This window comes from Polyodon spathula, chromosome 9 (assembly GCF_017654505.1).
Source record: "Polyodon spathula isolate WHYD16114869_AA chromosome 9, ASM1765450v1, whole genome shotgun sequence".
In the NCBI taxonomy this organism is placed as follows: Eukaryota; Metazoa; Chordata; class Actinopteri; order Acipenseriformes; family Polyodontidae; genus Polyodon; species Polyodon spathula.
Window position 1 is genome coordinate 19,777,387 of NC_054542.1, and position 25,146 is coordinate 19,802,532.

At 40.9% G+C, this 25,146-nt stretch overlaps 1 protein-coding gene across 2 annotated transcripts in view; it reads left to right on the top strand.

Annotated features, from left to right (window-relative positions):
• Positions 1–1,963: 1,963 nt before the first annotated feature.
• Positions 1,964–25,146, top strand: part of LOC121320479 (TBC1 domain family member 8-like) — an 82,071-nt gene continuing 58,888 nt past the window's right edge. For both annotated transcript variants that reach the window (XM_041258833.1, XM_041258835.1), the window contains exon 1: positions 1,964–2,287. In XM_041258833.1, the coding sequence (XP_041114767.1) occupies positions 2,161–2,287 (127 nt within the window). In that variant the 5' untranslated portion in view covers positions 1,964–2,160. The remainder of the gene's footprint in view (positions 2,288–25,146) is intronic.

Sequence of the window (25,146 nt, forward strand, 5' to 3'; positions counted from 1 at the left end):
AGCCACTCTAGTGTAGCTTTGTCTGTGCGCTTTGGGTCATTGTCATGCTGAAAGGTGAATTTCCGTCCCAGTTTCAGCTTTCTTGCAGAGGGCAGCAGGTTTTCCTCAAGGACTTCTCTGTACTTTGCTCCATTCATTTTCCCTTCTATCCTGACAAGTGCCCCAGTCCCTATCAATGAGAAACATCCCCATAACATGATGCTGCCACCAACATGCTTCACAGTAGGGATGGCGTTCTTTGGTGATGCGCTGTGTTAGGTTTGCGCCAAAAATAACGCTTTGCATTTAGGCCAAAAAGTTCCATTTTAGTTTTGTCAGACCACAAAACTTTTTGCCACATGGCTACAGAATCTCCTGAGTGTTTTTTTTTTTTTGCATACTTCAAATGGGATTCAAGGTGGGCTTTCTTGAGTAATGGCTTCCTTCTTGCCACCCTACCATACAGGCCAGATTTCTGGAGTGCTTGGGATATTACTGTCACATGCACACTTTGACCTGTCTTAGCCATAAAAGCCTGTACCTCTTGCAAAGTTGCCAGTGGTCTCTTGGTAGCCTCTCTGATCAGTATCCTTCTTCCTCGGTCATCCAGTTTGTAGGGACGGTCTGATCTAGGCAGGGTCTTTGCGGTGCCATACATCTTCCCTTCTTAATAATCGTCTTGACCATGCTATTCAATGATATTCAAGGCCTTTGATATTTTTTTATACCCATCCCCTGAAATGTGCCTTTCAACAACTTTATCCCAAAGTTATTTTGAAAGTGCCTTGGTGCTCTATGTCTTTGAGTCTTTGCTTTGAAATGCACTACCTAGCAGAGGGAACCTACAGGAACTGCTGAATTTATCCTGAAATCACGTGAATAACTACAATTTAACACAGGTGGAGGCCACTTGACTTTTATGAAGGCGATTGGTTACACCTGAGCTAATTTAGGATTGCTATTAGAAGGGGGGTCGATACTTATCCAACCAAATAATTTCAGCTTTTATTTTTAATAAATTTTCTGCAAATGTCTAGAATATTTTTTTCACTTGGAAGTTGTGGGGTAAGATGTGTAGATAAAAAAAAAAAAAAAAAAAATGCATTTTAATTCCAGGCTGTAAGGCAACAAAAGGTGAACATTTTGAAAGGGGGTGTCAACTTTCTGCAGACTGCAGTGTGTGTGTATGTGTGTGTGTATATTCAATACATATAATTCAATTATCCTAACCCCCTGTCCCAATTAGTTTGGATAATAGAATTTTTCACTGTAAATTCATGTGGTTGGATTTTGAGTGTGTGAGTAGGTTGTTGAGTAGGCAAACAGTTGATCCAAAATACCTGATGTAGATCACTGTGTGTAGTTAAAAGGAAAGGTGCTAAAACTGTGATTATATAGTTTTAAGTACATGAAACAACACCCCACCCCCATTTATTATACTGCTAACATTTTACGTGAACACATATACATATGCTTTATATAAATCAGACTTATAAAGTAATAAGATTAATATTTGAGGTAAACATTTATTACTAAATGATAAACTTGGCTAATAAGCCTGCTGTTTCTATTTACAAGGTAATATTGTAGTTTTCATTCTGCAACAGAACACCTTCATTATCTTCAACTCAGTTGTCAGCAGAGATAGTAACAGTCTGCGAGTTAAGAGGAATCAAAATCTATGAACAGCTTGAAGTGAAGTTAGATAAGTCACATTTTTTTGTGAGAAGCCGCTGCTACCAAGATGACATTAATAAAACGCAAGCATTCATAACTTATGAATGCATACGTTTTATATCTTCTTATATCATATTTGAAGTATTGAGTTCACCATAACGTTCATTGCAAAAAGTTGAAATATCAATTAATTTGTAAAACGCCAATCACTGTAACAATGAGATTGGACTTCCTCTGTGTGAGCCGGAACTCTGGAGGCTGACTAAAAATGCGGAAATCAGATCGTGTATTTTATTTACATTCTCTGTATTGACTGCATTTTCAGCGGAGCGTCAGCAAGTCACAAGTGGACTCACGCACAGCACACTGTGCTCGAAGTGTACAGAGGAACGGGACTTGAGCTCACGGGAAAGCAAGAGCAAGGCTGTTGAAAGCAGTAGAATATCGTGTTCCTGCATTTTAAATTTGTAATGTGAAAAGGTGTGTATCTCCCCCGAGTGGAAAATGTGGTTGAAGCCAGAGGAAGTTCTGCTGAAAAACGCTCTGAAGCTCTGGGTGACCGAGAAGTCCAGCTTGTATTTTGTTTTGCAGCGCAGAAGGGGACATGGAGATGGTGGGGGCAAAATAACAGGTAAGAAAGGGGGTGGTCTTTTGCAGAACGTAAATGGGGGGAATGACAAGCAGTTTTGATATGACAACCAGCTAACTTCAAAATACAAGGAAAATTCTTGTTATGTTCAGAATTTGCTAGATGAGTTTTGATCTACTGGTACGCTTGTAACACCGATTGCTGAATCAGATGATTGTTGCAATTATTTGCAAATTATTATTATTATTATTATTATTATTATTATTATTTGCTGAAAATGAACGCAAAAAAATGTTCTTAATCAAAAGAAACAGTATTGTGCGAAGTACTGTGTTAAACGGGTGGTCATATTCAACTAGTGTTGGTTTGAACTGTAGTGTAATTCAAAATATGGTTATCAAATTCAAGAAATCGGCATGTGTGCCTACTTTGTAGGTTGTGTGTATTTACTGGCTGTTATTATTATTATTATTATTATTACAGTAGTGCAGTCATAAAAATGTAAATATAGAACACAGTAAATGTGTACCTTACCAGCATAGAATAAACGACAGATCAGTCAGTTATAATTTACGAACCTGTCTTGTTAACATTTTGTGACATACAGTGCTGGGATTCCCTTGTTTGATTTCATTCACGTGGATTTATCTACACCATATTGGACTGCATTATTTGGATGTGGGTCATTGTTTATTTCAGTCTTGAGATTAATAATTGTATCATGTATTCAGCTGTATTTTTTTTTCCAAATCCCCCCCCCCCCCCATTTTCATGAAATATCGCCATCCACCTTTGTGGTTTCCAAGATTCAAATCAATCTGTAAGCACCCATTTCGAAAAGACACATAATACCTTTACATTTTTGTGATGATTCTCATTATAACACAGGTCACTGTTTTAATAGCTTTCCTAAAATATCTATGGCAGCATTAATGTGTGGTCTTGGTGGAAAGAAAAATAGTAGAAGTCTGTATTGTACAGTGTGTGGAAGAGAATATGAACTAAATTGATTAGTACATTAATTCTGACAAGCAAACAAAAAACAGACAACAGATAGCATAAGATGACTTCAAAGCTGCTGTATATATTCTGTGTTCAGTAAGTGGCAAGACTTCAAGAACCAAGCCAGCACTCAAATACTGTACAATACAGTAGTTCCTCACTTCAGGTTCATGACCATGTGTAATCAGTGACCTCAGGCAGGTAGCATGTGACTTGACTTTCTTATCCCTGAGGGTTTGTTCTATCTTATCTTGTGAGGTTGCCATGGCTCACATGACTGGTTTATTTCTGTTTTTTACTGTTAAACCATTGTTAGGATTTTGCAACATGTCTTGCTGTTACTTTTATCCTTGAACAGTCTTTTTTGTCTTTTGTAGTTGTTTTTCAAAAGTCAAACTGAAATTGTTGAATATTTACATGCTACTGTTCTTAACAAATGGCTAGGTGGCAGGCCTATTCACTGGACTCCCATGCCTTTCCTGTGTGGAGACCAGGGTTTTATACTACTCAGAATAAAATGACTGGTCTCAACCTAGCCACAGTGACATTAGTCCATTTTACAAAACATCCAGACAATTTGGCACAATTGTACCCTTGAGAGAGTCTGAAGGGCAGGATTTTGATGTGCTCATAGAGCTGTTGAACTGTTTGTTTTTTAATGTAATTTTAATGTTATTCTATGCATGTACTAGTTACATTTTTATAGTAATAGATAGGGAATCTCTTCATGTTAGCCTTTACATGGTTGAATTAAACTCTTTGTACAGGTAGTGTAATATTTTACCTTAAACAGTAGAACAGGTTTGCTGGTGAAAAAACAATGACATTGGTTTCCAAAGTGTACATTTTATGTTCCCTAAATATGTACACTACTGCTTGAGTCTTACTTTATTAAGTGTTCTTATTTAAAGTTTATGCTTTCCTTCATAGTGTGCTATTACAGTGTTGCACAATTATATGGGCTGCCTCATGGTATGAAAATGACTATGAAACTGACATGAAGTGTGAATAAGAGATTTCAAACACAAGCAAAACTGGTTACTTGCACAACAGTCAATTCCAAATCTTATTCTTGGTGTAAAAAAACAACACCTTTTCATGTAACCCTAACAACCGAAATTAACCTATGGCATGTAATAGTTTAAAAAGAAATTGTAAGCACTGTTTGCCTTCATCTACATGTGTGTTAATTTTCTGCATGTATCAAACCATGCATGTTTGTTTTTTTTTTGTTTTGTTTTGTTTTTGCCCAGCAGCTCTTTCACACACAGTACATCACACAGGTATTAATTTTTTTATGCTTTAAAAAATCTGTAAGGGCATCCCTGTTAAACTAGTGCAGAAAATAACAAAAGCACAACATTAAATTAGGCGACTGCAAAAATGAAATGCGAGTTAAAAGTAGGATCAGGGATGAACAATTCACGTAATTTGTCAGCTCTATTTGAAATAAAATTAAAGGGACCCGAATTAGGTTCAGACAAGTTATGAAGGTAAAAGCAAAGACTGTTTTGCAATTAACAGCTTTTTCTGAGTTTAATTATGAAACAGAATCAGCTAAATTTGTCACATGATTAAAAATAAAACCCCAAAATGTCAAGCCCTACTTGTGTGTGTATTTACTTTTTCCAAAATACTTCCTTTATTTCTTAGCAATATGGACCTCTGTTAATATAGGGCATAACACATTATTTTAAAATAAAATAGTGCATGGTGGGATACTATCGTATTAATTTCCAATGTTCATTGCGCTGCTAGGAACTGTAACCGAACTATTCCAACAGAATTAGTGTGTGTATGCATTACACCCAACTAAACATGAAACTGTACTTCAGTGTGGACGCTAAAGTTTGAGCTGGATTAATTAAAAGGTTTTTGAGTATACTGTTCTCGAGAATGGTTATGTAATGTGGACAGGGCCTAAAAGTAAATATCCTTAATATTTTCGGCAAAGCCAAATATGAGGCTTATTGCTGCCACCTACAGGACTGGAGTATTCCTTAATCAAAGTTGTTATATTGCAGAACAGTTTTTTTTATTATTTTTTTTTAAACAAGTATTTTAGAGTCATTGCTGCAGTGTAATAGATTACCACGAATATGCATGTCTGCATCCCTTCCCATTATGTGTGTCCAGTGAATGCAAGACAAAATATTTTTCCGTCCAGTGGATTTATTTTGCATCTAGGATGCAAAATTTTGTGTTAACGCGACCTCTGTATATCACCTCTTATTTATGTACTTTGTATCTTGTAATTTTTGTCTTCTTGATGCTATTATATCCTCTTAGCATTCATACAACTGTCCAAAAGACATTTAAGTACAGGAACGACTGTATTGAAGAGCAACTTGGTAATATCACATAGTCAGTGTGTTCCTGTTTTTGCTTAGAAGCACAGTGTATACCCCCTGTAAAGATTCCTCAAATCGCTCTTCTCTTTACGTATAGCTGGTACAACACTCTGCCCCGAGTGGATATTAGAAATACCACATTCGTTCCATATGGTATGATGTTTTGATTACATCCACTAGGGTCTGCGTGTTACAGGGAGACAGGTTAATCAAGGCTCTCGGGGACGCTGGTACCCACGTCCTATGCACATGTGGCTTGTCGGCACTCTCAGTTTTGGAGCTGTCTGCATCCCTGGCACACGTATCTGTCCATCTGACTCGGGCAGCCCCACCGCAGAGTTTTATAGTTTTTATAAGTCATGCAGGTAACACAGCTGCGTTGTGTGAAGTACAAGCTTCAGAATGTTGACTGGCTCTTGCTCTGCGTTGTATAGTAGACTAGTTCCCGCTGTGGAGAGAACTGGAAAATATAGGCATGGGTATGCCTTGGATCAGAGTGGACTGAAGGACTGAATGCTACTGAGTTGCTCCCCTTTTATGTGACCTCCTGTGTATGGTTATGTGTTTTACTGAAATCCATTTTAGGCTTTTGTAGATTCTATTGCTATGCCTTTTTGTTCTTTTTTTTTTTTTTTTTTTTAAGACAGAAAAAAGCATTCCATTTGTTGTTTGTTTCTTACTGCTGAAAAATGATCAAAACTGTAGTAGTGTGCTCAGCAGTTAACAGCAAAGTAATTTATTATTCAATAAAATAAACAACCTTGTGAATGACTTGTTTAATAATTCAGATTATGTGTTTATAATTCATATTCTATTTAACTTCCTGGACCATGGCAAGTTTTTAAAAATGTTAGTTGGCCTTTTAAGTTACCCTGTTGTGTTTTGATTGACACTGATATATGTTGTAGCGTGCACAGGGTAAGGCTGCAGCAGGGCTGGTAGGTGACGTAATCACATACAAAAACATAAGTCTGATATACGCTCTTTGCAAAGGAGCTGGCTCTTTTGTACAGCGGTGTTGGCGCTATGCTTTAGTGCGAGAGGTCTTGGGATCACGCCCGCCCTCCTCATGTCTGTGGATTGCCTTGTCCTGTGTGATGCACCTGCCTGAGGCAACCGAGATCGCTACATTAGAGTCAGGCGCATGTACCCCGGCACGCACTCGTCGGACTGTATAAATATATGCCTTCATCCAACAGTGGATTGAAAAAGGCTGAAGATGAAGATATATACACCGAGCTGAGTGTACAATACAAAAAATGAAATACTGACGAGGTGAATCCAGGTGAAAGCTATGATCCTTTATTGATGTAACCTGTTAAATCCACTTCAATCAGTGTAAATGAAGGGGAGACAGATTAAAGAAGGATTTTTAAGCCTTGACACAGTTGAGACATGGATTGTGTATGTGTGCCATTCAGAGGGTAAATGGGCAACAAAAGATTTAAGTGACTTTGAATGGGGTATGGTAGTAGAACTGCAACGCTGCTGGGTTTTTCACGCTCAACCGTTTCCCGTGTGTATCAAGGATGGTCGACCACCCAAAACGGGTCATTGATGAAAGGGGCCAAAGGAGGCTGACACGAATTGTGCAGAGCAACAGATGGGCTACAGTTAGTCAACTGACAGACCAGTACAACATTGTTGCCGAAAGACCCATAAAAGAATGCACAACTCTGAACATCATTGCCAATCAGGTGCATCCCTTCATGGCAGCATTGTATCCATCTGCTAATGGATTTTTTCAGTAGGATAAGGCCCCATGCCACAAGGCTAGGATTGTCCAGGAATGGTTCCACGAACATGGCCATGAATTTAGGTTACTGCAGTGGCCTGCCCAGTCACCAGGTCTCAATCCGGTTGAGCATCTGTGAGATGAAATGGAACGAGCTATTTGGAGTAGAGATCCACTACCAGACAACTTGACACAACTGTGGAAGCATAGGCGTCAACATGGGCCAGCATCCCTGTGGAACGCTTTCGACACCCTGAGGAGTCTATGCCCCGATGAATTGAGGCTGTTCTGAGGGCAAAAGGGGGTGCAACTCAATATTAGGAAGGTGTTCCTAATGTTTTGTACACTCATTGTATATATATGTGTGTGTGTGTGTGTGTGTGTGTGTGTGTGTGTGTGCATATATATATATATATATATATATATATATATATATATATATATATATATATATATATATATATATATATATATATATATATATATATATATATATATATATACACAGTGGCTTGCAAAAGTATTCAGACCCCTGACCAATTCTCTCATATTACTGAATTACAAATGGTACATTGAAATTTCATTCTGTTCGATATTTTATTTTAAAAGACTTAAACTCAGAATCAATTATTGTAAGGTGACATTGGTTTTATGTTGGGAAATATTTTTAAGAAAAATAAAAAACTGAAATATCTTGCTTGCATAAGTATTCAACCCCCACACATTAATATTTGGTAGAGCCATCTTTCGCTGCAATAACAGCTTTAAGTCTTTTGAGGTAAGTATGTACCAGCTTTGCACACAGTGTCGGAGTGATTTTGGCCCATTATTCTTGGCAGATTTGTTCCAGGTTGTTCAGGTTGGTTGGATGACACTTGTGGACCGCAATTTTCAAATAGTGCCACAGATTCTCAATGGGATTGAGATCAGGACTTTGACTGGGCCACTGTAGGACATTCACCTTTTTGTTCTTGAGCCCCTCCAGTGTTGCTTTGGCCTTGTGCTTGGGATCATTGTCCTTCTGAAAGGTGAATTTCCTCCCAAGCTTCAGTTTTTTAGTGGACTGAAGCAGATTCTCTTGCAGTATTTTCCTGTATTTTGCTCCATCCATTCTTCCTTCAATTGTAACAAGATACTGCCACCACCATACTTCACTGTAGGGATGGTGTGTCTTGAGGCATGGGCAGTGTTAGGTTTACGCCACACATAGTGCTTTGAGTTTTGGCCAAAAAGCTCTATCTTGGTCTCATCTGACCACAAAACCTTTTCCCACATCGCAGCTGGGTCACTCTCATGCTTTCTGGCAAACTCCAGACGTGCTTTCAGATGGTACTTTTTGAGTAACAGCTTCTTTCTTGCCACCCTCCCATACAGGCCAGTGTTATGCAGAGCTCTTGTTATGGTTGACTGGTGCACCATTACTCCACTCCCAGCCACTGAACTCTGTAGCTCCTTCAAAGTGATTGTTGGCCTCTTTGTGGCTTCTCTCACAAGTCTCCTTCTTGTTTGAGCGCTGAGTTTTGAGGGACGGCCTTGTAATGTGATGCAGCTTCCACTTCCTGATTATTGATCCAACTGTGCTCACTGGGATATCCAAACACTTGGATATTATTTTGTACCCTTTCCCTAATCTATGCATTTGTATTACTTTATCTCTAACTTCTGTAGAATGCTCTTTGGTCTTCATTTTCCTTTAGATTCACAGCCTTACCAATGATCCTTCAACAGTGGGGTTTTTATCCAGAAAATGTGACAGCAACTTTAATGGTTCACAGGTGGAGGCCAATGGCAAGGTAATTGTGTCCTTGTTAGGGCAATTTCTTTCATCGGTGCAAACTGGGAGCTTCCACAGCACAGGGGTTGAATACTTATGCAAGCAAGATATTTATTTCAGTTTTTTTATTTTTCTTAAATATTTCCCAATGTAAAACCATTGTCACCTTACAATAATTGATTCAGCGTTTCAGTGTTTAAAAATAAAATATCAAACAGAACAAAATTTCATTGTACCATTTGTAATTCGGTAATATGAGAGAATTGGTCAGGGGTCTGAATACTTTTGCAAGCCACTGTGTGTGTGTGTGTGTGTATATATATATATATATATATATATATATATATATATATGTACACACACACACACACACACACGTACATGTATATATAATTTATTTAGTGAGACTCTATTGCGGTCACAGGGGCATTTTAAACTATAATTATACAAAGTGAATCAAAACAAGAAGACAAAGGGGTCCCCGAGTACTCGCCTGGTGAAAGCACAGCCGTGTGGTGTGCAGGGTGAGTCATACAGTGCAGGTTCGCATCCTGGCTGTGCAAAGTCGACAGCCTTTGCTGGGGATTTCGACGGGATCATCACATTGGCTCTGGCTCCCCCTTGGGATAGAGAGGAAAAATCGTCGGGGACTGTTTCTCATCGTGCTACAACACAGCTTTGGAACTTCTGGAATGCTTTTTAAATTAACATTGTATAATCAGTAAACACTCTGTTCTGCCACTTCCTCCCTGTTGTATACAAAAAAATACATATTTTCATTGCATATGGTAACTTAGCAAATAACTAAACAATAAATAGATATAAATAACTAAACAATGAACAATTGTCAATATGACAGCACATTACCCGTACTCAGTATAAAACACTGATTCAGTCTTTTCAATAAAAACTGGTTACAGCGGACAAAAAAAAGAACGTCCAAACAATATATTAACAGGTCCACAGCAGACTATGCCATCCCAGGATCTCTAGTGTCGTGAGATCTGTTCATTTTAAACACAATGGGGTAACTGTTTATCCAGGATCTCAGTTATAGATCTATAAATCAAATGTGATGATTTCATATCAAGAATCTTTGGGGAAATAATGCAAAGCAAGATGAAATACAAAGAATACAATCCCAGTAAAATTGTGAACTCACTGATTACCAAAGGAAGCCTGGTTATTGAAGATGCCACTTTCACTCACTGCTCTGGATGTCACTGCTGGATTTTACCAAGATGAGAAACAGTAACATTGTTACAACCCAGGTCAGGTGGCAGCATAGTAAAAAAAAAAAATAATAATAATAATTTTTCTATTTTTCAAATTTATTGTACCCTGGATCCAGTCATCTGCTTCTCACCACTAACATACATGATGCACTTTGTTTAAATTTCCAAAAATATCTGTAGGGATGAAAAGCACTAATGAGAACCACTTCAAACAACAAAGAGTAGCGCAGTGATACAGAAACCGTGGCTCCTGTGAATGTGAATCTGAACAGGGCTGGTATAATGCTAGAAATAGCTCATGGAGATACATTTGTAATGCTTTTATCTGCCGCAATTTAGTTTTATTAAAGCAGAGATGGTTCACTTTATTTAAGCACAGTGCAAGCAATGCCGTTAGTAATGATCTTCCTCTGCAGTTGTTGTATGTGGTTGCTTTAGCCTATTTTCTATGATTTGCAAGCAATAGAGGAATCCAATATTTTTTTCTTGATTAGGTGAACAGTTGTGCTTATAGCAAATGAGTAATCTGAGACATAACATTTGTTTGAACATATTGCTGTATATTATCTGCAAAATATGTGGAAATGTAACATCATATTCTGCAGAGCTATTCACGCTTATTTGCAAGCAAAGAGACCAAGTTCGTTTGGATGCCAGCTAAAGTTTGGTTTTTTTGGGATGTTTTCCAGTTTGTTTTTGTACTGAGCCTGTTTTATGTTCACAATGCAGTTTGCAAGTGCACCCGGTTCATTTTATGTGGTGTGTGAGCCGGATATTTACAATATCCTGTAAGGCATATTGAAAGATGGCATGTCCGGTTTTTAATATAGCATGTTTGCTCTTGCATATTGCTGTGGAAGAAAGCACTGGGGGAGCACTTTGCTGGTTTAATTAATAAATGTATCGAATGCCTGCAGTAGGGGAATAATGCAGTTTACTGTTTCTGACCAAAAAAATGAAGCCTGACAACCCTGACAATCCCAGTTTTCCCAGCATGTCTGGTGACCCAAATGTAGTTCTGTGGCAAAGTGGTTGGAAAGGGGAACAGATGTCGCGGTGATGAGGTGCAGGAGTGATGAACAGACAACAGTGATTCAGTGAATAAGTGCTTTATTGCTCTTTTCCAGGTCTGGCGACCGTCAAAAATAATAAATCCCCGGCAATACACAACAATGTGTAAAGCACGGGGATAATGAAACCAAGGGCACAGTCCTGAACAAAAACAGCGGTACGGTCACCAGTCCTGGGTGATCGAAAACGTGCAGGTGCTCAGTGCAGTGGTGCTCCGGATAGTGCTCTCCTTTCGACAGCTCTGGAGACGTGCGTTAACTGTCTAGTGCTAAATACAAAAACAGACAGTTACACGGACAGACACAACAATACCAAACACTAACACAATCCACTCTGAGAGCTCCTCTCTCAGTCCTTCTCTCTCTCCACTCGTTTAACCCAAACGAAGGAGAAGATCAGCGTTACCCTGGCCCCTATATGTAATCCCGCATGATATCGAGATAAACGGTTGCAGCTGCCTTATTACTTGCAGCTGCCTCTCGTTTACCTTTCAAATCAATACGGTCTTACAACAGAGTCGCGCTTCCCTCCAGGCTGACCCACTTCCCTGACCCGGAAACGAACTGTCAGGCCAGCCCTTCCAGATACTTCTCCTCCCGTTCTTTAGCGCCCTCACAGGTTGGGAGGAAGATTCATCACCAGAACTCATCTTTCCGTCACATATCCCACCGCTCAGAGTGGAGCCGAAGGAACACTCGGCTAAATCTACCTTCCCCATTACTCCCCCCTCCCGGGAAAAATAATCCGCATTTTGGTGGTCTTTCCCCGCACGGTGTACCATGTGATACATGAAGGGCTGCAATGCCAGATACCACCGAGTTATCCGGGCATTGCTGTCCTTCATTGTGCTTAACCACTTGAGTGGGGCGTGGTCTGTGACCAGATCGAATGAGTGTCCCAGCAGGTAGTATCGTAAAGAGTGAGTAGCCCATTTAATGGCCAAACACTCTTTTTCGACTACGGAGTAGTTGCGTTCCCGAGGTAACATTTTTTTACTGAGGTATAATATCGGGTGTTCTACTCCAGCTACTTTTTGGGACAAGACTGCACCCAAACCTACATCCGATGCGTCGGTGTGGAGGATGAATCTCTTGGTGAAATCCGGTGTGATAAGAGTGGGGGCCTGGCAAAGTGTACGCTTAATAGTATCAAACGCTCCCTGACACTCAGCTGACCATTTAATTAAATTTGGAGCACTCTTTTTGGTGAGGTCGACTAACGGGTTAACCACTGTGGCGTACTCGGGGATGAAGCGGCGGTAATAACCGGCTAAGCCCAGTAGTGACCTCACCTGAGTCTTGGTTTTGGGGATCGCTGCATCAACCAAAGCCTGGATTTTGGTGACTACAGGTCTCACCATTCCATTCCCCATTAAAAATCCCAAATATTGAGTCTCTGTTTTGGCAAACGCACATTTCCTCAAGTTAGCTGTCAGCCGGGCTAGAGACTGAAGAACGGCTTTAACCCTAGCCAAATGCTCTCGCCAGGTGGAGCTGTATATCACCACGTCATCAATATACGCTGCTGCATATTCATGATGTGGGCGTAAAACCTGGTCCATCAGTCTCTGAAAGGCAGCGGGCGCACCATGTAGCCCAAACGGCATGGTTTTAAAGTGGAACAGCCCTTCTGGTGTTGAAAATGCGGTTTTCTCTCTGGAGCTGCAGGTTAAAGGGATTTGCCAGTATCCCTTCGTCAGGTCCACAGTGGAAATAAACCTTGCTTTTCCCAGTCTGTCTAAAAGTTTCTTCGACCCGAGGCATGGGATATGCATCGAACTTAGCAATAGCGTTCACCTTTCTAAAATCCACACAGAAGCGGTTGGTGCCGTCTTTCTTAGCCACTATGACGATCGGACTGCACCACTCGCTCCTGGAAGGCTCAATCACCCCAAGCTCGAGCATATCCCATACCTCTTTGCGAACGCCACTTCGTCGACTTTCCGGGATCCGGTACGGTCTCTCTCGCACTGTGACACCTGGTGGAGAGATAATGTCATATTCAACTAAGTTTGTTCTGCCGGGCACGTCAGAAAAAACATCGCTGAACTCCTTAATAAGGTTACGCAGCTCTCTTTGCTGATCCGGAACCAATTGTTCCCCCATAGAAATCGCTCTTGTGCTCGGGGTCTCTGGACAGGGACCTAAATCATCCTCCATATTGCCTGGGGCTATAAATAAGACCTCCCTTGCCTGCCAGGGCTTTAACAAATTGACATGATAAATTTCACGTTCATTTCGGCGATCGGGCTGTCTAATTTCATAATTTACTTTCCCTATAGCCCGAATCACCTCATACGGCCCCTGCCATTTAGCACACAGTTGTGATTCAGATGAGGGAAGTAGCAGCATTACCTTGTCCCCTGGTCAAAAGTTTCGAATCCGTGCATTTTTGTTGTAATGCTGCTGTTGTCAGTGCTGAGCCGATCTGAGGTTGTCTTGGGCCAAACGACTGACCAAATCCAGGCGATCTCGTAGTAGGAGCACATACTTCACTACATTTTTAGACGAGCCTTTGTGCTCCTCCCACCCCTCCCTCAGCAGGTCGAGAATGCCGCGAGGCTGCCGGCCGTACAGGAGCTCAAAGGGGGAGAACCCCGTTGAACTCTGCGGCACTTCTCTCACCGCAAAAAGGAGGTAGGGAAGAAGCGATGCCCAATGTTTCCGCTCCTGTGTTACAAATCGCCTCAGCATCGACTTTAAGGTCTGATTAAAACGTTCAACCAAACTGTCCGATTGTAGATGATAAACGGACGTCCTGATGGGACGTATTTTTAATATTTTGTACACCTGCTGTAACATATTGGACAAAAAATTGGTTCCGTGATCAGTCAAAATCTCCTTGGGGATCCCTACTCTAGCCATAATCTGCGCTAACTCGGTGGCTATTGCAGCTGCACTAGTGGACCTCAATGGAACTGCCTCTGGGTATCGCGTTGCATAATCCACCACTACTAATATATGCGTATACCCAGAGTCAGAAGGTAGCAAAGGGCCCATTATGTCCATTGCAATGCGCTCGAACGGAGTGGAAATAATCGGCAGTGGGACCAAAGGAGCGGGGCGCACTCGACCCGGCGCTACTCGCTGGCAGTCTGGGCATGTGGCTACATATTTCGACACATCAGTATGAAGACCGAGCCAATAGAATCGAGCCAATATTCGCTCCCTCGTCTTCTCGGCTCCGAGGTGCCCCGCAAAAGGGATATCATGCGCCAGCCTCATGACCTCGGTCCGACAAGACGGGGGAACCAATAATTGTGTTACAGGCTGTCCTGTGCCCGCGGCTAGGTTTACCCTATATAGTAATTGCCCCTTTATACTGAAATGTGGATATACTAGCGGCCCAGCGCCATCAACATCCTTACCTTCAATGGACCGGACCTGCCCCCAAGCGTGCACCAGTGACGGGTCGTTCTTTTGGCCCCACACTAGGTCCGCGCTTGAGTACCACGGGTCCGGTATATTGAGAGGGGCTGGAATAACCTCTGCCCTAGTCGGCCCAGTAACCTCGCTCTCTCGGTCGCACTGCGTTCCCACTCCCTTCGACTGGCGTTTGTTACCATTACAGCACTCTCCCACCAGACCCCAGCCTTGTCTCAAAGACGCTCCCTCCCATTTCGCGGTCCGTCTCTCCTTATTTGTTTTTCTAGGACGGAACAGAGGGGAAAACATTTCAGGATGAAAAGGAAACACATCACCAATCCGTTCCTTTTTCCCTTTTTCTGCCACGTTTACGTGTGTGGCTGAGACTGCCATTATTTGCACCAATTCTTTGAATTTTGGCCAGTCTCGGCCCAGAATAACTGGGTGTGGCAACCTTTCCGCCACCCCGACTACAAGGTGACGTTTTATCGGTCCTACCGATAAATATACTTTTAGGGTGGGGTATGCCGCCGTGTCTCCATGGATACAGGAGATGGCCACCTGACCTTGTGGCCGCCACGACATACCGCCCAAGAGAGCTGTCCTGATCAAGGTTTGCTCACACCCTGTGTCCACTAACGCGTGGGTTTTCACATTCCCTAAAACAACGTCAATCAGACAGGGCCCCTCCCAACCGTTTTCCCCCTGCTTACCCGTTCCAGGTGTCCAGTTGCATGCAGCCACGTCACACTCCATAGCAGCGGGGCATGACCTGGCCCTATGTCCTGGCTGGTTACACCTAAAACAGAGTGGAGGGACAGAGGGGGCATAGGTTAAATATCTGTCCCGCTGCTGGTAGGGCAACGGGGCAGGGGCAACACCTCTACCCCAGCTGGGGGCCATCCTCGGTCTCCATGGGGGGGAGGCAAGGGGGCCCAACGGGGTCGGTCTGAGAGGTCTGGGTGCCGGGACCGAGGGTGATGGTGGTGGTGTTGGAGGAGAGGGAGGGAGAGGTTGGTCCCTGAGCAGGGTAGGGGCTGACAGGATCCCGACCCGGGCTGACGTCAAAGAGTCTTCAAAATCTTCGGCCAATTTGACCGCCTCCTCCAGGGTGTCAGGGTTGTGGCGCCGTACCCACGCCTGAGTTTCGGCGCCGACCACATGGCAGAATTGTTCCACCACAATGGCTTCCCCCATTTGTTGAGCGGTCTTCTTCTCTGGGGTCAGCCAATGGACCATGTGGTCGCACAACCGCTGTGCCACCACCCTGGGGCGTGTCTCCGGGGCTCTCCGGTACTCGCGGAACCGCGTCCGGTGGGTCTCCGCGGTGATGTTGAGACGACGGAGGATAGCCTGCTTGACTAGGTCATAGTCAGTGGCGTACTGGTCGCTCAGGGCTTGGTATGCTGCCTGCGCTTCCCCGACCAGGCAAGGTCCCAGCTGGCTTGCCCAGAACTCCCGAGGCCATCCCGCCGCGGTTGCCAGCCGCTCGAACGCCACCAAAAATGCCTCCGGATCATCCTCCGCCGTCATTTTCATGGCCCGTGCCTTCGGGGCCGACATCAATGATGTTCCGGTAGGGGTCGCTCCTGCAGCAACGATCAGCCCTACCCGTTCAATGAGCGCCGTATAGCGCTCCTCCCTCCGTCTCTCCTCTGCATCCCGTCTGATCTCCAGTGCCTGCAGCAGCTCCGCCAGTGCGTTGCGGTCCATCCCACTTCTGACACCACGTGTGGCAAAGTGGTTGGTAAGGGGAACAGATGTCGCGGTGATGAGGTGCAGGAGTGATGAACAGACAACAGTGATTCAGTGAATAAGTGCTTTATTGCTCTTTTCCAGGTCTGGCGACCGTCAAAAATAATAAATCCCCGGCAATACACAACAATGTGTAAAGCACGGGGATAATGAAACCAAGGGCACAGTCCTGAACAAAAACAGCGGTACGGTCACCAGTCCTGGGTGATCGAAAACGTGCAGGTGCTCAGTGCAGTGGTGCTCCGGATAGTGCTCTCCTTTCGACAGCTCCGGAGACGTGCGTTAACTGTCTAGTGCTAAATACAAAAACAGACAGTTACACGGACAGACACAACAATACCAAACACTAACACAATCCACTCTGAGAGCTCCTCTCTCAGTCCTTCTCTCTCTCCACTCGTTTAACCCAAACGAAGGAGAAGATCAGCGTTACCTTGGCCCCTATATGTAATCCCGCATGATATCGAGATAAACGGTTGCAGCTGCCTTATTACTTGCAGCTGCCTCTCGTTTACCTTTCAAATCAATACGGTCTTACAACAGAGTCGCGCTTCCCTCCAGGCTGACCCACTTCCCTGACCCGGAAACGAACTGTCAGGCCAGCCCTTCCAGATACTTCTCCTCCCGTTCTTTAGCGCCCTCACAGGTTGGGAGGAAGATTCATCACCAGAACTCATCTTTCCGTCACAAGTTCACAAAGACATTTTGTGTTGTTTGCTCTACTTATTTGCTCAGAGTATAAACTAAAATGCATGCAAACTGTTTACTTCCTTGTAAGGTTACCTTGTGTAGTTTGTTTCCTAAGTGCCAAAGGACAGAGTCCAGCAGTTGTTCACTTTGACGTTTAACAAGCAAACCAGACTCTGTGCGTTTATCATACGGTTCATTCCCAAGCGGACCTTGTTGTTCACACTTCACACCAAACGTACCGACACGTACCGAGTGCGGACTAAACCCTCTAAACGGACCCAGTCTGAACACACCCTAAAACAGCTGTACTGTTTACTTGGATACTTCTTCCACTGACTTTTAAACCACTGACCGTTATATAGACCCAAATTTAGGTTTATGACTGACTTGAAGAAGTTGGCTAATAAAAATGCAGCTTCAACTTTGCTGATGATTTTCAACTTAAATGTGACAATGCAACAACAATAATAAATCTAATCTGTATTTTTTTACCCCTTCTGAAACTGTCATTTTGTACAAAACTGCAGTCGGGTTAAATCTTGTAATTAAGGAAGATATGGTTCAAGTTAGTTGGTTTCATATCTTATTATTGGCGTTGCCTAGCCATGTTTTAACATAATCTTCAGGTCTGAACAATACAAATGGCGGGGTGACTAATCCGTTGAACAGGAGCGACAAGCGCTAGTTTTATGGTGTTTCGCTGTTCTATTCTTATCTGGGAGGTTTTGTAAATGTACAGTGGTTTGTTGTGTTCATGTTTCACTTGTCATAATGCAGAGGGGATGCAAATAACTTGACAACAACTATCTGTCTCACCATGCTGGGGTGACCATGGTAAAATGTGCAGAAAGGTCTGGTTCAGACTTCCCTTGAAGAGCAGTTTGCACCAGCTTGATCAGCTGTCTGCACCGTGAGCACCTAACCAAGGAAACTTCCGTTTCACACTGTGGCCACTGCTATACAAAATAAAATTCTCTTTTATTAAGAATGTCATGGTAGTGTATCCTTAATTGTAAAACTGTAATAAGAAAGTTTAGCAATATGCATATTTATGGCATGACTGTAAAGTGTTGTGTAGGAACCCTATATCTAGTACTGGCCAGCGTGTACTCTACCTGGAATTTGCTGCCATTGGGGATGAAGCTTGTGCCTTCATAGTTGCTATATCAATGTGTTTTCTACACATAGCACTTTTCATACAATTTTTCTGAAAGATACATGTGTAAAATAACAATACTTTCAAAATGTTCACAGGCCTGACAAAAATAGTGTGTGAGAAATGCACTCTCAACGTGATTAGAGGTAGCCAGCAAACACACTAGCATATATTTTATGTACCGGATTGCTGCTGTACTGGTAGTGGAGTTTAGAGCCCTTTCCCTAGAAAGCCACTCACTTGAATGTATACACCTAATATATTATTCAGAAACTGCCTTGGAATAAAGATATGACAGAATGAAAGGAAACCCAATCTGTTAGTTGTCTTGTGAAGCTTTTAAGTTCTATGGAGTACAATGTTGAACAAAGCCGATTCTGTTAAACAGGGATTTAGGGTTGGATATCAATGACACATAATTACTTTAAACTTGCTCTGGAATTCATGTAATCGAAGAGAAAGGTCTTGGTTATATGAACACAAAGTCACGGACCTGCAGTATAATATTCATCTGAGTTTGCCCTTTTATTAACAGCTGTTTGTTTTTTTAACCATGTTCCATCTGAAATTGTCTTAAAAACAGTTTCTGGTAGAGTGTTGGTGTTGTTTTTTAAAATATGTACAGTAAACCTGTGCATGAATTTGTTTGTGCCAGTTTTGAATTCTGAATATGCGAGTCATTAAAGCATGTAACATTTCCTAATTTTAATAAAAATGCAATATTACATTTGACCATCCCTAACTTTAAAGATCTTCAGTAGTACTAAATAGAAACTCATTGAAAAAAAATCAAGAAGTTTTTGTAACATTTAGGATTGATAAAGACTATGTTAAAGACCATAAATTCAGTATAATGAATCAGGAATTGTAATTGTGAGATAGAGCAATGTTACTGGGACTACGTGCAGCCACAGCAGCCCTCTCTTAATCAACCTTTATCTTAATCAGTGCTGCTATCCAGCTTTCATTAAGCACAGTCCATGCTGCTTGCATTCTGATTCCTCATACTACTTCTGCTTCTATTAGCTGATATTGGCCAGCATTAATGTCAGTATAATCAATGCTTGTTGATTCTCCAAGCTTTCATTCTGATCAGATTTCATTTTGGCATGCATCACAAATCTATGGCCATTTTGCTTAGTGGCAGTTCTCATTGGTTGATCAACGAGAGAAGGCTTTAGTAGTGTGACATGAAAATAGTGGTATGGAGTAACAGGGTTCTCCCCAGGAATTCTGTACTGCCGGGCGGCAGAACATTATAGCTGGGAGCACTTTTAATGGAAAAATAAACTTGCCTTACCTTAAATATATAATACAACAAAGAATTTGAATAATGTGTTGTCTTTCGTTGACAGAATCTGGTTGCACTTTTTCATGTTCTACATTTTCTTTTTCTTTTTCATTACTGTTTTTTATTCTGGTAAATTACCATGCATATTTAGGGACTCTACGATTTGACTGGGGAAAGATAACGCAGGGTTAGTGGAGTTCAAAAAAAAAAAAAAAAACTGTAACCTTTTCACTTCCCTTTTAGCTTAATTACTGAGTTTATTGCTTAATTTAAATTATTTTCTTCATGTTGTTAATACATGTCTATTTTTGTTTTTCACTGTTCATGTTAACCTTTTTTTTTTTTAAACACAACAGTACTCGCACACCTTGGTGTACCATCATAACTGCTGCATGAAACCGGAGTGTATCAATCCAGCACCTCTGCACTTAAGCATTTGTATGTCAGCTGACAAGTGTTTAGCTGATATCCCACCATGCCTTTCTTCTTAAAGGCGTACAGCCTCTGTATGTGAACCTCCAATATCTCTCACAAGCACATCAGTACATATTGTTACGATATCACAACAAAAGGAATATGTGTTTTCTTTTGGTGCATATGTATCTTATGTACTGCATATCACCTTACAGTACAATAATACAACAAACAATGTACTGAATGATAATACCTGAAAATAATCGTATTATTTTTTTAATAAAGTAGCTGGCGCAAATATAGTATTAGGCGGTGGAATGCGCCGATCGCCTGCTTATTTTGAAAATACCGAGTGCATTGTCACTTTTTCCTTTGAAAATAATTTTTTTCATTTTGTAGCAGTCATTTCTAACGTTTTAGTCTTTCAAAGTGCTTAACACAGAAAACCCGCCCCTTCAACACTGATTGGTTAAATGGCGTTTCAAGACGTAAGACAGTTGTCACATGGTTACAAGATTTTTTTTTTCAGCTGATCTAGTCTGCTAGAAGCACAATCAATCCTTATTGTTAAAGGCACAGTAGCAGATGCAAGACGGGCGGATTTGGTTTTTTCAGCCGGGCAGCCCGCCCAGCTGAAAAGGCCTGGGGAGAATCCTGAGCAATATTATTTTCTTTAGTAATTATAAAATTATTTATTCTCTGAATATTGAAGCAGACATTGCTACACTTGAATTCAAAGGCACAAATATGTGTCTGTGTCTGCCATAAATGACATTGTTGGTAGATATTAGAACTACATATCACAACATGTTACTCAGAATCAGGGGATAAGAGATGCAGGTAGCGTAATTTTTTTCATACCTGTATTCCTGAAGAGACACGCCCCAATGAAGCTTGGGGAGTGACAAGGGTGTGTTTTCAACTGAGAGACTGCTGTGATACAAACTGAGAGGCTACGGCTGCTGTGATTGGGCGTAGCGTTTTGAAGCACGGAGGGAGAGAAGGCAAGAGAGCAGACAGAGTAACAAGACAGAGACAGTAAATACAGTTCATTTTTACCTCAGAGTCTGTTAAGTGGGATTGTTATGGTGACATTTGTATTTATTTTATTTTATAATAGCCTGATAGACTAATATATGTATTTTGTACAATATTCTTTGACAAATAAATAATAGAATGTCACCATAACAATCCAAATTATTAGATTCTGAGGTAAAAATGAACTAGTGTTTCTATAAGTGGATGTTCTCCCAGTCTTGTTACTATGTCTCCTCTCTCGTCTTTCTCCCCCTACCTGCTTCAAAACTCCACACTCACTCATAGCAGCCATAGCCTCTCAGTTTGTATCCAATCACAGCAGTCTCTCAGTTGAAACCACACCCTCATCATTCCCCCAGCTTCACTGGGGCTTGTCCCTTCAGGAATTCGAGTACAAAAAAAATCCTGCATGCAGGTACTGTGCGTCATGCTTTCCAAACACTTGCCCAACTTGCAAGGTAAATGTTTGGTATAGTGAGCAACGTTTTGTTTTGTGGTGATTTTCTGTTATGAAGAAAGCAATACAAACTTGTGTGTACAGCTAAAAAAAAAGGCATAAGTATACCTCAGTAATGCTATTACTTTATTAAAATGTGTCTTTACCACTTGTGCTGGAACTACCATGGCTCGGTGTGACAGGGATGGCGGAGTGGTGACGTCAGGCCAGAAGCAGGAAGAATAACAGACAAGGTACTGCATGGCAAAAAGACACTGCAGTTTTTATAATTAAATACAAAAATAAATAAAATATTTTAACAAAAGAAACACACTTGCTCACCGAGCGAAGTAAATATTAAACAAAAACAAATCTTGAACAAAAACACAGGTCAGGCTGGGCAATCACTTTCACTGACCCTGTGTTTAGTTTCATTTTTAACCTGCTCTCACTCTGTTCTCTCCTCTGAACACCCACCCAGAGCAGGGAGAACTGCAGGCTTTAATATTAGAGACCGAGGGATTAACTAGCTATCAGTTACCTGATAATCCCTCGGTCACATTCTGCACAGGTTTTTAATGTGGATCCACGCTGCAAAACAATACAAAAACAAAGCAAACTTATGGCTACGCTGTCACAGACATTTTTAAATAAATACAAATAAACAATAACATGGCTTTCGCCGTCATTTAAATACATGATAAATCATAGTAATACAAAATAAATATACTTTATAGGAGCTGGCCATTGCCCTGCCCCCTTCTCCTGTACAGGGCTCCTAGCCATGTTGCACAAGGATTTAAAAAAGAAAAAGTAAAAAAAAAAAAGCAAAAAAAAAAAACCTAATGTCTACTGCTCTGTTTTTGCCAGAAATACACAAACACACACACACACACACACACAAAAAGTATAACTTTAACTACTGTTTGACATCCTCTGCTTTATACTATAGTTAATTCAGTGCGGCAAACTGAAGCCTTCACAACCCATTATTCTGGAATATTGCAGTTTTGCATCTCATTGTACTTTTGTTAGAATTGTGCAGCATGTGATTGGGACCGGAAAGTGAAAGCAGTTTTTGTATTTAACTTAAATACATTAGTAATGCACTTTAGCTTAGGTATTGTATTAGTTTATATCAGTTTATATGATTGACAAACCTATTCTGTTTTATCTGTTGTCAGAGGAATAATAATTACAAAAAAAAAATAGCAGAAAAAGAAAGTTTTGAGAGAAGCTGCTGTATTTAAATGAGAAACATTTTGCTTTTCTATATATATAAAAAATAAAGTTCATAGGAAAAATGTGTAGTTTGGCCACCAGAACCACTGGGATAAATAATCTGCAATTGGTTGGATCAAGTTAAAAACGTTCTTTGTCAATTATATTTCTCATCTCCTTTTTAGAGCATCAAAGTAGTCCTGCCATTTTAACAATAATACTGGTTGATGGTCACATGACCAATTCCAAAACCTTATCTTGGGCTCTACAGTAAGACCACAGTTACAATGTCTGATAGCAGCTACCAGAGAAATCAAAGATAACACACTTTGTGATTTTGACACCCTGCCTAGGTAAGCCTCAGTGAGGTTGTACAGAAGTGGGGAATCCCCCAGGATTGCATCAACCACCTGTGGTTATCTCGGGATTACCCCTAAAACTAAGTGATGCAATAGAGGAGTTACCTAGTGCTATAAAATGTTCTCAAAAACACAGCCATAAATGCTACAGATCCTTAGAGTAATATCCTGAGCAATAGGGAATGACCCTGTTTCTCACCTAGCGGTGATGAAATGTAATGTTGCCATTCCTTCGCTTGAATGTACTGAATTTGAATCCGGAGTGACCTAATCTTTGAGATCTGGTCTCTGTTTGCTTACATATGGTACTTGATGCTATTTTGCAGTGTTATGGATGTGCTGTAGGTCAGCATTGTAACCTAATTCTTTATGGTCCTTAATGTGGTATTGTTTTCTTTGCAGAGGCAAAATCACAATGTACCTACAGCAGGCGAGTGTGGTGCGATTAGAACATTTTAGTAATATTTGGTATAAGCATCGTACTGCAGATTAAATTCAAGTGAAAATATAAAATATCTTTAAATAGATAAACACTGCATGAAAAATAGAACCGTATCAAATTGTGTTCTAAACATACTAATACAGTTTACTTTTAAATTATATTTAAAGTACTTGTAGTTAACAAAATAATTCCAGCAAATCAAATGTAATGTGTTAGCATCGCCCCCTCTGTCTCAATTTACCTTTTGTGAAAGAACAAATCTGTTTGTGTTTTATTTTTTATAGTGATTTTTTTCAGTGCATTTATAAACGATTGGTGAACATATCTTACTTTTCTTGAGCACATTTTTTTAAATATATTTCTCCAGGGGAAAAAAAAAAAAAATCTTAACTGCCATTTATTTTCTGTTAAATAACTCTCTCAGAAGATAGATATGCATTGGCTTGCATTTGAGTGCCGAGCATTGCTTTTCCGTGACTGACATGTTTTTAGTGGTGCCTTTAAATCCTTCATGCGACTCTACGAAGTTCACCAAAGTATTGCATTGAAGTACAGTATCTGCAAGGAGCATTCGATAATTATTCAGCAGCTTCAAATAAAAAAAAAAATCAAATTCACCTTTACCATAATGTGTGCATTATATTACATTAGGTAAGATTTAGTAGAATTATTTTGCTTGCACCATGTCCTTTAAACTTGTCTGGACTGTAGCTAACAAAAATATCCATGAATATGACCCATTTTGCATTTCCATTGCTTACACAGGTCTCAAATATTCAGTTTTTAAAGAAACATGCCCACTATTTTCATTTTTAAACAGGCATGTGGTACTACACTAAGTTCTCAGTTTGCAAAACAAGATTCATTCAGCCTAGTGTTGTACCAGATGGAATGTTTTAAAATTCATCTTTCTTTCAATACTATCCTTTTGAGACTTGCAGTATACTGTATAGTGTATGGATGTGCATGGCAGAGAATTTCTGGAACTTTTTTTGTTACAATTACTTTAACATATGTGAACTTTCAACACAAGTTTCATCAACTTAATAAATTAGTGACATGATATGTAAAGCAATTTTGTTGAAAAGAATCTGTTTGGAATATTGTGGGATCAGTGTATAATAATTTTTTTTTAATGCAATGCAGAAAATGCTGTTTAAACTTTAGAATTTGATTTCAGAATATCACTTCTGTTACTTGAGGCAAAATTCTGTTCCCACGCAAAATCATTGCTCTGTGCTTGCCAACAGAACTGCAGTTTCTGGATATTGTGTGGGTGGGGGGTGGAAGGGGTTTGATGCAGATGTAGCACTGACAGCTAAGATAGTTTGTGAGTTGTCTCACTATTTATAACTCTACAGTACTTCCAGCTTCTCAGTGTTAGTTTTGTTACCTCAGATTCACCTCAGGTGCAGTCAACATTAATTCACTACAAATGGAATGAGGGATAATTTGTACACATCTTTCTCCTTGAACCACTGGGAGGTCTCAGAACGAGTGGATGACGTCCATACCTTGAACCACCCATGCTTTCCATTTCTCAGCTCTACCGTTAAGGCCTTTATC